Raw genomic sequence first — 12,928 nt, 5'->3', positions numbered from 1 at the left:
GGCGCGAGCCCCTCGCCTTTAGAGATTCGGGTGAGCCAATGGCACTTCCGGGTTGTGTGGTTGGACGGCTTCGCGCCGCTATGGAATTTGCATGGGGCGTCGAGAGTTTGCTCGTAGGAGAAAGCCGGCTGCCAAGCCGGCCGGCCGCCCTTGGGCTTCTTGGGCGCGGGCCGCCCTTCAGGCGGCGCGTCTTCGACCGTGGCCACCTGCCGACTGGTGGGAGGCGGCGCAGGGCCCTTGCGCTTGTGGTTGTTCGGGTGTGGGCGTCGGCCGGAATCCCCTGCCGGCGTCTTGGGCGTCGGGTTGAGTACTTTCTCGGACGCGTCTACCTGGAGCTCGGTCTTCATCGAAGAGTCGGCGGTGGCGTATTTGTCTGCTATGTCCAGAAGCTCGTCGAGGGTAGTCGGCTCGTCGCAGAGGAGCTTGTGCTTGAGGAGGGTACCTTCTCGGCACCCGGCAGTGAAGTATTCGATGGCTTGCACCTTGTGCACCCCCTCGCAAGAATTACGGAGCTCGGCCCAATGCGTGAGGTAGTCGCGAGTGGACTCGGCTGGGCCCTGTACGCACAGGGAGAGCTGCCTGGGCTTGGGAGCCCGCTTGTATGTGCTGGTGAAGTTGCGGACGAAAGCTTCGGTGAAATCTAGCCAGCTGTTGATGCTGAGAGGCTTGAGGCTGTTGAGCCAGGTCCGTGCCGTGCCTTGCAGCATGAGGGGCACGTATTTCACGGCAACGCGCCGGTTGCCGTTGGCTATGCTGACCGCCGTGGAGTAGTCGATCAACCAATCTTCCGTCTTCACGGAGCCGTTATACTTGGGCGTGTCTCTTGGGAGCGAGAACCCTTTAGGGAAAGGCTCGTCGCGGATGCGGGGGCCGAAACAAGGCGGGCCGACATCGTCTTCTTCTTCCAGCGCCAGGGATCGCGCCAGGCGGTCGATCCGATGGCGGGCGTCGTTCTCGCCGACTCCTTCGCGGCGACCTAGTCGGCCGCTGGGAGTCGGGTGCGCCACTGGCGGCGGGGTGGGATATCTCTCTCCACGGGGTCGAGGCGGAGGCGGGTTGCCCCGCCATTCCATGGCTCGGGGATGGCCGTCCGCGTCTCGCTCGATGGAGATTCGGGTTCGGCTTCGGCTGGCCGCCGGCTCTCTCTCGCGCCGCGCGCGGGTGTTGCTCGTAGTCGGCGTCCGTGACGTCGCGCCGTGGTCTCGGAGCGGGGGAGGGCTTCCCGCGCGGGCGTCGGCTTCGTGCCGCCGTGCGGCCGCGTCAATCAGTTGCTGGATGCGCCGGGTCATGTGGGGGAGTTCTTCGGCCTCCAAGCCGTCCAACTTGTCCACGGCCGCCTGGGCGGCACGCAGGTTCTCGAGCGGAGTGGCATAGACCAGGGGTCGACTCCCAGCGTGTCGGCGATGACGGCGCCGCATTGCTTGACAACGCCGGCCCGGCTTGGCCCGCCCGGGGCCGGCATGCCGAAGGCGGCACGGTCAGCTTCGCGCTGGTAGGCCTCAGTGAGGCGTCTCACGGAAGCCAGCCTCCGGCCCTCTGCGAGGAGGGCGAGGCGGCATGCCTCCAGTGCTTCGTCGTCGGCATCAGCCGGGAGGGGGGACCGACAAGTCATGGGCCGCCGCGTGCGGGACGTCGTGGGCGCTCTCGTCGGTCGGGCCGCCGTGGCCGACGACCATCACCTCGGTGGTGACAGTATCGCGGCCGTCGGTCCGAGGAAGCGGGTCGTTGTAGATCGCGACGTTGGTGGGGAAGGTGTCGAAGGAGGTCGTGTCGGAGTCGACAGGCATCGGGTCGGTGGAGCCAACCGACTCCAGGTCCACAGCGGGCTCGCTGGAGACATGGAGCTGGCCGAGGAGGTTGGCGAGGTGGTCGGTGCCCGCATCGGAGGCGAGCTCGTCGGAGATGAGGGTTTCGTCGAGGAGATCGGCGAGGCTGCTCGCCGCGCAGATGCTGGTGACGCCTTGCAGCGCGTTGTGGCAAGCGCCATCGGGCGTACCGGGCTGGCTACGCTCGCTGGGGAGGAAGAGGGTTCCCGTCTAGAACAGGTCTCCGGACGACGGTGCACCCAGCCCCACGGTGGGCGCCAAATGTCGGGTGGTAGGTGCGACATATGCCAACGGGTGGCTTATCATTGTGGGAGCCAGTAAGACATCGCCGGTGCCTGGAAACGGGATGAGGCGAAGACATGCACACCGGCGGATCTTGCCCAGCTTCGGGGCTCTCCGTGGAGATAACACCCCTACTGCTGCTCTGCGGGGTCTCCGCATGATCACTAGATGGATAAGTAGCTACACAATGCTCCGTGAGCTGTTTGGTGGGAGGAGCAAGAAGGGCACGACTAGCTTGCTTCTTCTCCTTGTATGGTGGCTAAAACTAGTTAGGGGTCGAACCCTTTGCATGGGTGCCCCGTGGGGTTTATATAGGCCTAACCCCCGGGGGTACAATGGTAATCCGACTGGGCGCGGGGCCCTGCCGTCTGTGACTGCGCTCGCCAGCTTCTGCGCCGGCCGCTGGGGCCCGCCGACTGGTGGGTCCCGCCGGCTGCCGGCTTCTCGGTCGACAGGTAGGCCCCACTGCCCGGGACCTGGTCGGCAGCTAGCTACTGTTGCTTTATCTTGGTGACGGGGGCTTCGTCGTGGTGGGCGTGGCTACAGTACCGCCGCCCGGCGGGCGATTACTGTAGCCTCACCACGCCTTGTCTCCTTAATGGAGCGTCTCCTTCGAGGAAGATGGCAAGCCGGCTGCGGGGAGCCGGCTCTCTCTTGGGCCGACTGGGGGAGGTGTGGCCGCCTTCGGGTGTCTCTCTGCCCGAAGGGGCCCACCGCTCGTAGACCGTACTGGCCGCCTAACATGGATGGCGTCAGGGTCAACAGGGCAACAGTGTTGCGCCGGGCGGGTCGTGGTTACCCGTACGGCGCACTGTGCCGGTCGTGCTCTGGGATTCGGGGGTGGTAGGCTTCACTGTAGCCACGCCCCGTCTCATCGTCGCTAGGTGGATGCAAACTTTGAGGGTACGGTCTCCACCGCTTTATGGGAGCCGGCTTCTTGGAGTCGGCCTTCTCGCGGCCGGCTTCTCGAAGTCGGCCCTCCCGTGACTTTCTTCGTGAGGGCTAGAGTCGGGTCGCCTTCCGAAAGCCGGCCTAGGTGACAGCCAGCAAGGGGAAGGCGGCCCTACGTCTTGGATTCTTGAGAGCCGGACGGGCTCGTAATTTTTTCAGAAGGGCCAGGGGAAGCCGGCTAGGCTACCCATGGCTATTTACTCCGACACCCTTCGACCCATATTTATTGTCGGCAACTAATATGAACCGGAGGAAGTACAAGTTATTATTAACAACGATGATTTAGACAAACAATGATAAAAGTTGTTTTGGTGCGTAATGTTATCACGCTGAAGATAACAGGACGAGGATACCAACGGTAAAGAGGCTAGGAATGTAATAATAACACTTACCGTGCAATTACGGCGTTAATTAGAAACAAATAAACAGTTGCTGTGGTGTAGTGGTTATCACGTCAGTCTTACACACTGAAGGTCTCCAGTTCGATCCTGGGCAGCAACAATTCTATTTCCTCCCTAATTTTTCGGCCCATTATTTTCCAGTATCTTGTTTTTCTTTTTCTTTGGCGCTGCAGTGAGGAATGACTCAGACGACTATTATTCTGCGTGTCAGTGATACATAGCGAGAGGTTTTGTAGTACATCGTACTACAGAATTTAAGGTGATGAAATAACTTTTTCTATTCATCAACATACTAACTTTATGATGAATCATGTTACACACACAGTGGGAATTGCAAACTGCAGATACAGACTAAACTGTACTTCATGAACAGCTGGTCATTAACTCCACTAACTCTAGTATGACAGAGTAATAAAACTGAACTAAAGCAATTCGGAAATGAAAATGTCTCGTTAGATCATTTTCTTTCTTCTCTATTTTGACTCCACCAGCACTAGCATGACAGAGAAGTAATCACACTGGACCGAAGCGGTGCGAAGAAGAAATTGCCCCTTTAGATTCTCTTTCGTCCATGTTGATGCGGTCAATCCCGCCAAGTGCTGAACACTTTCTTTTTCTTCTACGTTCCAACATCGATTTGGTTTGACCACGGGCCACTGCGTCTTGACTGCGATAATACCTCTCATCATTCACACCGCTCCTATAACAATGAAGTTCAGCAATGAGACACATTTCAGATTCAAATCCACCATGCTTTGCACTTGCATTCTTCCTGCCCCTGCTCACAGAAACCACAATAGGGTGGCCCAAGACAGATACATGGAGGACACATGATGGAGGAGAATGCATCGCGAGGGAGAGGGAAACCCTGCTATCCATCAAAGCAGGTATCACAGTCACATATCGAACCTCACAGGCCATTTTGTGCCCCGCTCGAACCTCACCAGGCTCAAGATCATCGACATTCCAGTTCAGTTCAAATGCAGTTCGACACTGTTAACTGGGCTTGTGGCGCAACTAGCCTCAAATATCTCAACCTTGAGTGCAACAATATATATGGCATGTTTCCTCCACAGTTGGAAAACTTGAGCTCACTTGAAGACCTTCAGCGGAGTGGTAATTATCTGAAGGGGACAACCTTTGCAGTGGCGGGAGAGGGGGAGGGGGGCAAGGGCCCCCCTGCATACTTGCTGGCGTTATGTTTTCAAATCACTTGAGTGGTAATTACGGGTTAATCAGTCGCTGAAGCTCTCTCGCTTGTTGCTACTCACGTACAATGATTAGACGATCATCCAACAATAGGGAAGTGTCCCATGCAAAGTAAAGATCGTCTATAGTAGTAAACTGAAAGGCGCTTCGCAAGCGATTGGTCATTTGGTCGGTTCCTTCAGTCCTTCTTTATCCCGGCCGATTTATCCCTGTGTGCACTGGAAGGGATACAAGGGATGGTGACTCGCAGTCACCGCCTAACGCTGGCGATCCGATCTCCCCTGCCCTCAGTGGCGTCGTCCTCCAAGCCAGGGGTTCCAGTGGATCTCAGTTCTCGTGCCTCGGCTCGGATTATGGTTCTTCCGATGAGGAGGGCGCGCCGGCCGTTGGGATCAGGATGGCGATGGATGTGTTAGTCGATGGTGAGACATCTACGGAGTGGACCCCGGTGGTTCGCCGGAGAAGGAAGACGGAGGCCAAGATCGTGCAGGAATTTTGGGAAGATGCCAGGTTTGCAACTCTGGCATCGCGATTCTGGGAGAGACGATCGTCCTCGCCGTCGGAGACCACCTCGGGCCACACAAGTATGAAATTGATGTCTTGCAGGGTTCAAATCGATGCCATGGTAGATGGGACGAAGGATCAGTCAAGGGATACACCACCGATTGGATCAACGACGACTGCGCCACCACGCCGGAGTACTCCATCCTCGTCGTCTGGCTTGAGGGTGTCACGCGCTCCTCGAATGGGCACATGGAGAGGCCCCCTGCCGCCGCGCCGGATCACGCCATCGCCTGTGTTGGGCCAGTTCTTGGCGCGCGGCTGCCAACACGTGTCCGCAGTGGATCGTGGTGGCTCTCCAGCGCCGGTACTGTTGCTCAGATCGGCGGGATTGACGGAGACGCGATCAGTACCGATTCATAATCCTGCTGAGTCAAGGGATGGGATGATTTTACATGTGCCTATCTACGTCGGCGTATGAAGGCCTTGTGGTCGGGCTACCCTTATGCATATGCTTCAACAGTGCGTTCGTCATATGCTTCCCGCGAGCCGCCAGTTTCCTCCAACTCGTCAGCGACCTCATCGTCAACGTCCTCCCTGCCAGCGACGTCTTCAACTCCTACTGTTGGTGACGTCCGCTCCTTCGCGGCTGTTGTGGGACGAGACTTGCCTGCTCCCTTCCCATGATTAGATTAGAAAAGAAAAGGAGAAAAGAACAGCCGTAGGATGAAGTAGGAGCACAGATGAGAGCATGGAGAGGGAGCAGGCAAGCCGGATCCGTTGTTGTGGCGTCTCCGCCGCGCCCAATGACGACCCCGCCCAGATCGGCAGGATTAATAGAGACGCGATCAACGTTGATTTAAAATCCGAGAGCAACTAGTTAACAAGCGCTCCTTCGGGAGCCTCGCAACGATCAGCGCCACTTGGCGCGCTCTCAGTCATTCGCCACATGTCGTGCTCTCGGCGCTCCTTCCGAATTTTGTTTTTTTATTTTTCCGCACGCGTTTTCGGCTTTTTAAACAGTTTTTTCCCGGGTTTTTTCGACATTTTGGTTTTCCCCCGGTCTTCCTTAGCTTTTCAATAAAAAAATCCCAAAAACATTTTTTGCCCGAAAAAACGCATTTCTTTTCTTTCGCGAGAGTCACGGTTTTTCTTCCGCGAGAGGCACGGTTGTGCTTTAGCGAGAGTCACGGCCGTGCCTTTCGAAAACGGAAAAAAATGCATTTTATGTTTTTTTTCTTTCGCGAGAGTCACGGTTTTGCTTCCGCGAGAGGTACGGTTGTGCTTTCGCGAGAGTCATGGCCGTGCCTCTCGGAAAGGGAAAAACAAAACGCGTTTTCTGTTTTTTTTTTCTTTCGCGAGAGTCACGTTTTGCTTCCGCGAGAGGCACGGTTGTGCTTTACGAGAGTCACGGTCGTGCCTCTCGGAAAGGGAAAAACAAAACGCGTTTTCTATTTTTTTTCTTTCGCGGGAGTCACGGTTTTGCTTCCGCGAGAGGTATGGTTGTGCTTTCCACGGCCGTGCCTCTCGGAAAGGGAAAAAATACGCGTTTTTTGCTTTTTTTTCCTTCTACGAGAGTCACGGTTTTGCTTCCACGAGAGGCAGAGTTGTGATTTCGCGAGAGGCGCGGGCGTGCCTTTTTCGGAAAGGGAAAAAACCCGTGCTCCCGGTTCGGTTTTTTGTCCGATTTTTTCGTAAAAAAAGTGAGTCAAAACCTATCAACATGAGATCTAGTTTTGAATATCTCGACGCGAGGAATCCAACGGTGAAAACGGTTCAAGATTTGGACGCACGGTTTAAGAGATAAAACGTTTTGAATAAACGGATCTACGAAAAAAGGAAAACTCCCAGGTTGCGACAAGTGGCACGCTGCATGTGTGTCACTTGTCACGAGCTGAGAAGATGAAGTGTTCTTTGCAATGAGTATTCCTTAATTAGTGATTTCGTCAAAATCCTGCTGAGTCAAAGGAGTCGGCCCATATTGCATGATTTTACATGGGCCTGTCTTGGTCGGCGTATGAAGGCCTTGTGGTCGGACTACCCCCAACGGCGATCTCCGCCACGAGAGGAGTCTAAGGATCGGACACACATGACTCTCGCGAGTACGAGCTCATGGGCAATGCTAAGGACGTACTACATGTCCAGCCAACTCACATGCATGCACTACGTCCGGTGCCATTCCAGCCAACCGAGCAGCTGGTGGTCTCGAGGGGCCGGACCTGCACCGTTCCTGTTAAGGAGCTGGTGGAGCCGGGCAGAGCCGCTTCCTCGTCGTCAAGAACTCCAATGGCATTCATCATTCTGCCCATCGAGATAAAGTTCAAACAAGCTGCAAGGAGCACCGCTGTCTGCACTTTTCTGAATTTCGAACACCTTCAGACAGAAACAGGGGAGAAGGCAGCATACTGAAACAGGGGAGAAAGCGTAGTACTGAACCGGTACGTGCAACAAACGGTCAAGATGTGTTATACCCAACGGCTGAGATCTCTCTAGCCAAGTTCCTGTGCTTCTTCGTCTTCCCCTCAAAGAATGTACTGATAAGCAGCTTCAGCTGAGAATCACCGCGCGAGTAGCATGTACAGGTAAAAGGTCAATTTTTAGACCGCTCGACGTGTGTGGGCTTGATAGGCTGAACGATATGCTAAAAATAAATGTTGTGTCACGTGGTATGCGTAAAAAGATATCAGCTACTAGGAACATGGAGGGTGGATTCTATTAGCTCAAAATGGAGCATCAAGGGTTTACAAATACAATGAACACATATCCAGCTTCTGCATAGTTAGGATGCACACAGCTAACACCAACACACAAACAAATAAAACACGCCAGCAAATAGCAAAAGTCATGTAAGACCAAAGCTATGCGTAGGCGATGGAAAAAAGAAAAAAAAACCTCAAACCGATTAGATCCGCGATCGACAAACTACAATAATGACCATATCCTTACCAATCATCCCATGACAGCACACAGATGGTGAGATTCTTCAACAGCACCGCCTTCAGGGAGGTAGCAACGCTAAACCGCCGCCATCGCCGGATCAAACCACGCAAGGCCAGAATCTAGGCTTTCACCTTGAAAAACCAGTCCGAGCATATCCGGATAATGCCTTCAACAAGATACAGCATAAAAATATCGCCATTGCCAGGTAAAACCAACGCAATTCAGATCTAGGTTTTCACCCCGGAGCTCGAGACCGAGTGCTCAAGTAGCATCAGCATCAAGTTTGTTATGTTTTGCCTCCACTACTTTTCCATGATCCCAACAGCTACAGGTGATGTGGACCGCCGTCGCTGCACAAACATTCCTATGCGTCAAGCCGTTATCGATAGTTTATAATGCCCGTCGAAGTCAACCATCAGATCTGAAAGGAGAAACCCTCACAGAGACCTTTCGATAGCCACCTCATGGAGCTTCATTGGGATGAAGCCTGGCTGTGAGGTCGCTCAAAGCCGGGAAGCCAACACTTGGATGAAGCCTGGCTGTGAGGTCGCTCAAAGCCGGGAAGCCAACACTCCTACGGTGTTGCATGGCCATGCGACGGACTAGCAACACCTCCAGGCAGAACCATCCGTAAGCTACGCCTCCACACCACCATTGAGGAGGGATAAGGTGAGGTAGGGATCAAACAGCTACAGTTGGACCAATCGGACGGTGGGCGTGCGACCGGCACCTAGCATCGCCCATTTGAAGTTAAACTAGAAGTGGGATATCAGTAATAAAGCTAAAAAACACTGATAATATAGTCGATGGATTGAATTTTTTTTTATTTAAACATTTCTTGGCTTTACATGGAATATAGCCAAATCCGAATTCTGGGGAGAATACTAGATAGTGACATGCATGTTTCGTCGATTCCATGGCGCGTCAGTCTCCTCTCATCACAGGGCAACCTGAAGCCGACGCAGCAGAAGCAGAAGCAGGAGGCGCAGACAAGAAGCTTGCGAGGAAGTTGCCACGCTCGTAGAAGAACTCTGCCTTCTCCACCTTCGTGTCCTCGTCAACCTATTATCATCACAGTGTTCCAGACTACTTAACTTTGAACAGCAACAATCGATATACCACCACTAATTACTGTCAACAAACTTACATGGAAGACACAGACGCCGAAGAACTCGACACGGCGGCCGTGCGGAGGGTGGCCCTTGAACGGGCCCTCCATGTAGCCCCAGTGCCGGAACTTGAAGGCGATCCCGGGATTGGGCGGGCCGCTGTACACGTCCAGCACCTCGATGGCGAAGCCCCGGGGGAACGCCGTGAGGAAGGTGGACGTGGCCGACTCCACCGACTCCGCGTCCGGGTCGTAGATGCGGTGCTCCGGCGGCAGCGTGGTCGCCAGGAACGCGTTGTAGCCGCCCATGGCCGTCACCTCCTCCCGCGTCAGCGGCTTCAGCCCTGCAACAAAGATTTGTTTTGTTTCAGTTTTGTTTTCGTGCCGGTCGACCGTTCGATTGTATGTGTTGAGGTGTTGATGTTTGTACCGTTGGTGGTGGCGGAGTAATTCTTGGGGTGGACGCTCTTCTGGTCCTCGGGCCGCACCTTGTGGACCAGCTCCATCTCCCAGGTCTTGAGCAAGCGCTGCACCCTCTCTTCCACAGACCCCTCGGCCCATTCCTGTTGCACCCAAGCCATGCATGTGAACAAGTTTAACTTCCAAGATGAAGAACTTTTTACTCTGCTATCACATCTGTTCACTAATGTAAGACGTTTTCGCAGTTGAAGCTACTAATCTGTGTACACCACTGAAGGAAGCATTCGTACCTTGGTCCGCTCTTCCTCGAAGAGCTTGTTCACGAGGTCGTAGTTGGGAGGGGCTCCATGCCTCCACACCGTGTTCTTCTCGCCGTCGCCGTGCAGGAAGGACCGGTATTTGTCTCCTCCTTCAGCAGAGGCCATGGCTAACAGCAGCCTTCCACTCGACTCGATTCAACCAAGAGTGGTGTGGTTAATTCCCTACTTGTAGGAAAAATCAGATGTAGAACAAGATCAACCACATCATCGCACACGTCACTGCATGGAAACAAAGACTAGTATATATGGTACCCACAGACCCAATCCATGACCCGTCTCTGCAGCGGTGAGGTTTGTCTACTCATGCTGGACAGAGATCAGGTGACATGCACGTTTGCATGTCACCGTGTGCTTTGCGGCCGAAATTTAAATTTAAACATTGCGAAAAAATCTAAAAAAAATCATGCATATTCACAGCACCTATTAAGATAATCCCTAAAAAATCAGATCAAAATTCGAAACATACATCAAAAAACAAAAAAGAGAAATTTGTCATAAATAGTTCGCGAATGGTTCTCTGTAGACTATTCATATCTGAGTTTCTCTTTTTTGTTTCTCGATGTACGTTTCGAATTTTGATCTGAATTTTTTAGGGGTTATCTTAATATGTGCTATGAGCATGCATGATTTTTTTCAGATTTTTTCACAATGTTTAAATTTGAATTTTGGCCGCAAGGCACACGGTGACATGCAAACGTGCATGTCACCTGATCTCTGTCCACTCATGCTATGCCACCCGTCACCCTTTGCAGAAAAGTTTTGCTTTGTTTTTTGGACTAAGAAAGTTTTGCTTTTGTAAAGCTATATATAGTCTCAGTGAAGTTAAAAGTGTTGTATTCAAAAAATGCGCAGATGCGCAATCATACAAGCAGGCGTTTTGTTTCTGTCGCTAGTCGCTAGTAGAGTTTGGAATTCGACTATGGCTTGTTCGGATCTTTGCAGATTTGCCACCATGTGGTCACTGCCAGAGCCTAGTCACCGCCTGTGGTGCTAACGTGAGGCCACGTGAACGGGCAACATCTTGAGCTGATATAATTTTCCTTCCAGAGATAAAGATATGATCTCATCTGAATATACAACAGTTCTGTTGGAAAACAATACATGAAGGCCACTATAAATTTTTATAGCAAAATAAACCATTTGCTTGAGTTTTTAATTCATAACCATTAACAAAATATGTTACTTCCTTCGATCCATATTAGTTATCGCTGAAACGGATGTATCTAGATACATGAATTTTGTATCTATATTTATATTTATTTGCAAGGTTTGTAGATTTATTTTTCGTAACTTTAGAAAAGATTATTGGAAAATATTTGAATCTAACTCTGAGTCCATATTGTTAAAATGTGATGTGATCAACACGGGGCGGAAGTCCAGGTTGTGGCATTTCTACCATTTTTTAAACTTATTCATGTGTGGAGCTAATAAAAAACTTTTAATGGTTCATTTGAACTGAAATAATAGATCATGCACTGATATACATGTCGTCAACTTTCTAAGCACACTCGGTGGTATGTTCCTCATCACACGCCTAGTAACAATGGATCATTTTCGTGAATAAAAACAAAACAATAGAGCATCACAGCATGTATTTATCTAATAAAGAAAATGCCATGAATAAAGAAAATGCCATGGATCGCAATGGAAAGCACAGTCGTCTATTATTTTATTTTTCAAAATTTATGTGAAGTAGGAGCACATGCAATGCTAAAAGAGAGTGAGATATCTTGTTTTTGGTGATTGTTATATGTACCATTAATTTTACCTCTCCATAGAAAAAATCAAACCATTCCTATATTGTCAAATATATTTGAGACATTTAAACTTAAGCATGGCAGGAACAAACAAAGTATTATAAAACTGAAAGTTTACATTGACCATCTTATATATCTTAGTGCTATAAGGATTAGGGTGATTGCTTAGTGGTTTGTCAAGGCGCTTAACACGGTTGATGCTCAACATTGGAAGGCTTTAGACCATTAGATCGCGCGGATAGATAGCTAAGATGTTTTATGTTTTATCTTGTGGTGCTTTTATAGAGGTAGAAGATAGATAATAGATAGATTGACTTCTTCGTTTTATCCTCGGCTGAGTTTAGGCTAATGGGCCATGGAGCTCAGAACATCTCTAACCGATCCCCAATAACCCATTAGAAAAAAGATAAATTCGGTTTTCCTCCTCTAACCGATACCCAATTGAACTCCTAAAACATTTAGCGGAGGATATTTTTGTTGGAAATATGCCCTAGAGGCAATAATAAAAGTATTATTATATTTCATTGTTCATGATAATTGTCTTTTATTCATGCTATAACTGTATTATCCGGAAATCGTAATACACGTGTGAATACTTAGACCACACTATGTCCCTGGTAAGCCTCTAGTTGACCAGCTCGTTGTGATCAACAGATAGTCATGGTTTCCTGACTATGGACATTGGATGTCGTTGATAACGGGATCACATCATTAGGAGAATGATGTGATGGACAAGACCCAATCCTAAGCATAGCATAAAAGATCGTGTAGTTCGTTTTGCTAGAGCTTTGCAAGTGTCAAGTATCTCTTCCTTCGACCATGAGATCGTGTAACTCCCGGATACCGTAAGAGTGCCTTGGGTGTATCAAACGTCACAACGTAACTGGGTGACTATAAAGGTGCATTACAGGTATCTCCGAAAGTAGCTGTTGGGTTGACACGGATCGAGACTGGGATTTGTCACTCCGTATGACGGAGAGGTATCTCTGGGCCCACTCGGTAATGCATCATCATATTGAGCTCAATGTGACCAAGGTGTTGGACACGGGATCATGCATTACGGTACGAGTAAAGTGACTTGCCGGTAACGAGACTGAACAAGGTATTGGGATACCGACGATCGAGTCTCGGGCAAGTAACGTACCGATTGACAAAGGGAATTGCATACAGGGTTTGATCGAATCCTCGACATCGTGGTTCATCCGATGACAAC

At 51.0% G+C, this 12,928-nt stretch overlaps 1 protein-coding gene and 1 non-coding gene across 2 annotated transcripts; one reads left to right on the top strand and one right to left on the bottom strand.

Annotated features, from left to right (window-relative positions):
• Positions 1 to 3,487: 3,487 nt before the first annotated feature.
• TRNAV-UAC (transfer RNA valine (anticodon UAC)) lies at positions 3,488 to 3,560 on the top strand. Its single transcript has one exon. It is a non-coding gene; the product is annotated as a tRNA-Val (tRNA).
• Positions 3,561 to 8,910: 5,350 nt separating this feature from the next.
• Positions 8,911 to 10,178, bottom strand: LOC123182887 (pathogen-related protein). Its single transcript, XM_044595561.1, has 4 exons — positions 9,929 to 10,178; positions 9,649 to 9,781; positions 9,258 to 9,562; positions 8,911 to 9,172 (listed from the first exon to the last, which is right to left on the bottom strand). Exons 1-4 carry the CDS (start codon positions 10,061 to 10,063, stop codon positions 9,035 to 9,037), a joined length of 711 nt encoding a protein of 236 aa, XP_044451496.1. The 5' UTR covers positions 10,064 to 10,178; the 3' UTR covers positions 8,911 to 9,034.
• Positions 10,179 to 12,928: the final 2,750 nt, after the last annotated feature.

The sequence above is a fragment of the Triticum aestivum genome, chromosome 1A (genome assembly GCF_018294505.1).
Source record: "Triticum aestivum cultivar Chinese Spring chromosome 1A, IWGSC CS RefSeq v2.1, whole genome shotgun sequence".
Classification (NCBI taxonomy): domain Eukaryota; kingdom Viridiplantae; phylum Streptophyta; class Magnoliopsida; order Poales; family Poaceae; genus Triticum; species Triticum aestivum.
Note: the sequence above shows the minus strand (reverse complement) of the source record. Positions and strands in the feature narration are given on the sequence as shown.

Excerpts from the sequence above, each read along its gene's own strand:
- LOC123182887 (XM_044595561.1), bottom strand. The coding sequence starts at position 10,063 with ATGGCCTCTGCTGAAGGAGGAGACAAATACCGGTCCTTCCTGCACGGC. Across the intron at positions 9,782-9,928 it reads TCGAGGAAGAGCGGACCAAG|GAATGGGCCGAGGGGTCTGT; the intron begins GTACGAATGCTT and ends TGGGTGCAACAG. Across the intron at positions 9,173-9,257 it reads TCGGCGTCTGTGTCTTCCAT|GTTGACGAGGACACGAAGGT; the intron begins GTAAGTTTGTTG and ends TGATGATAATAG.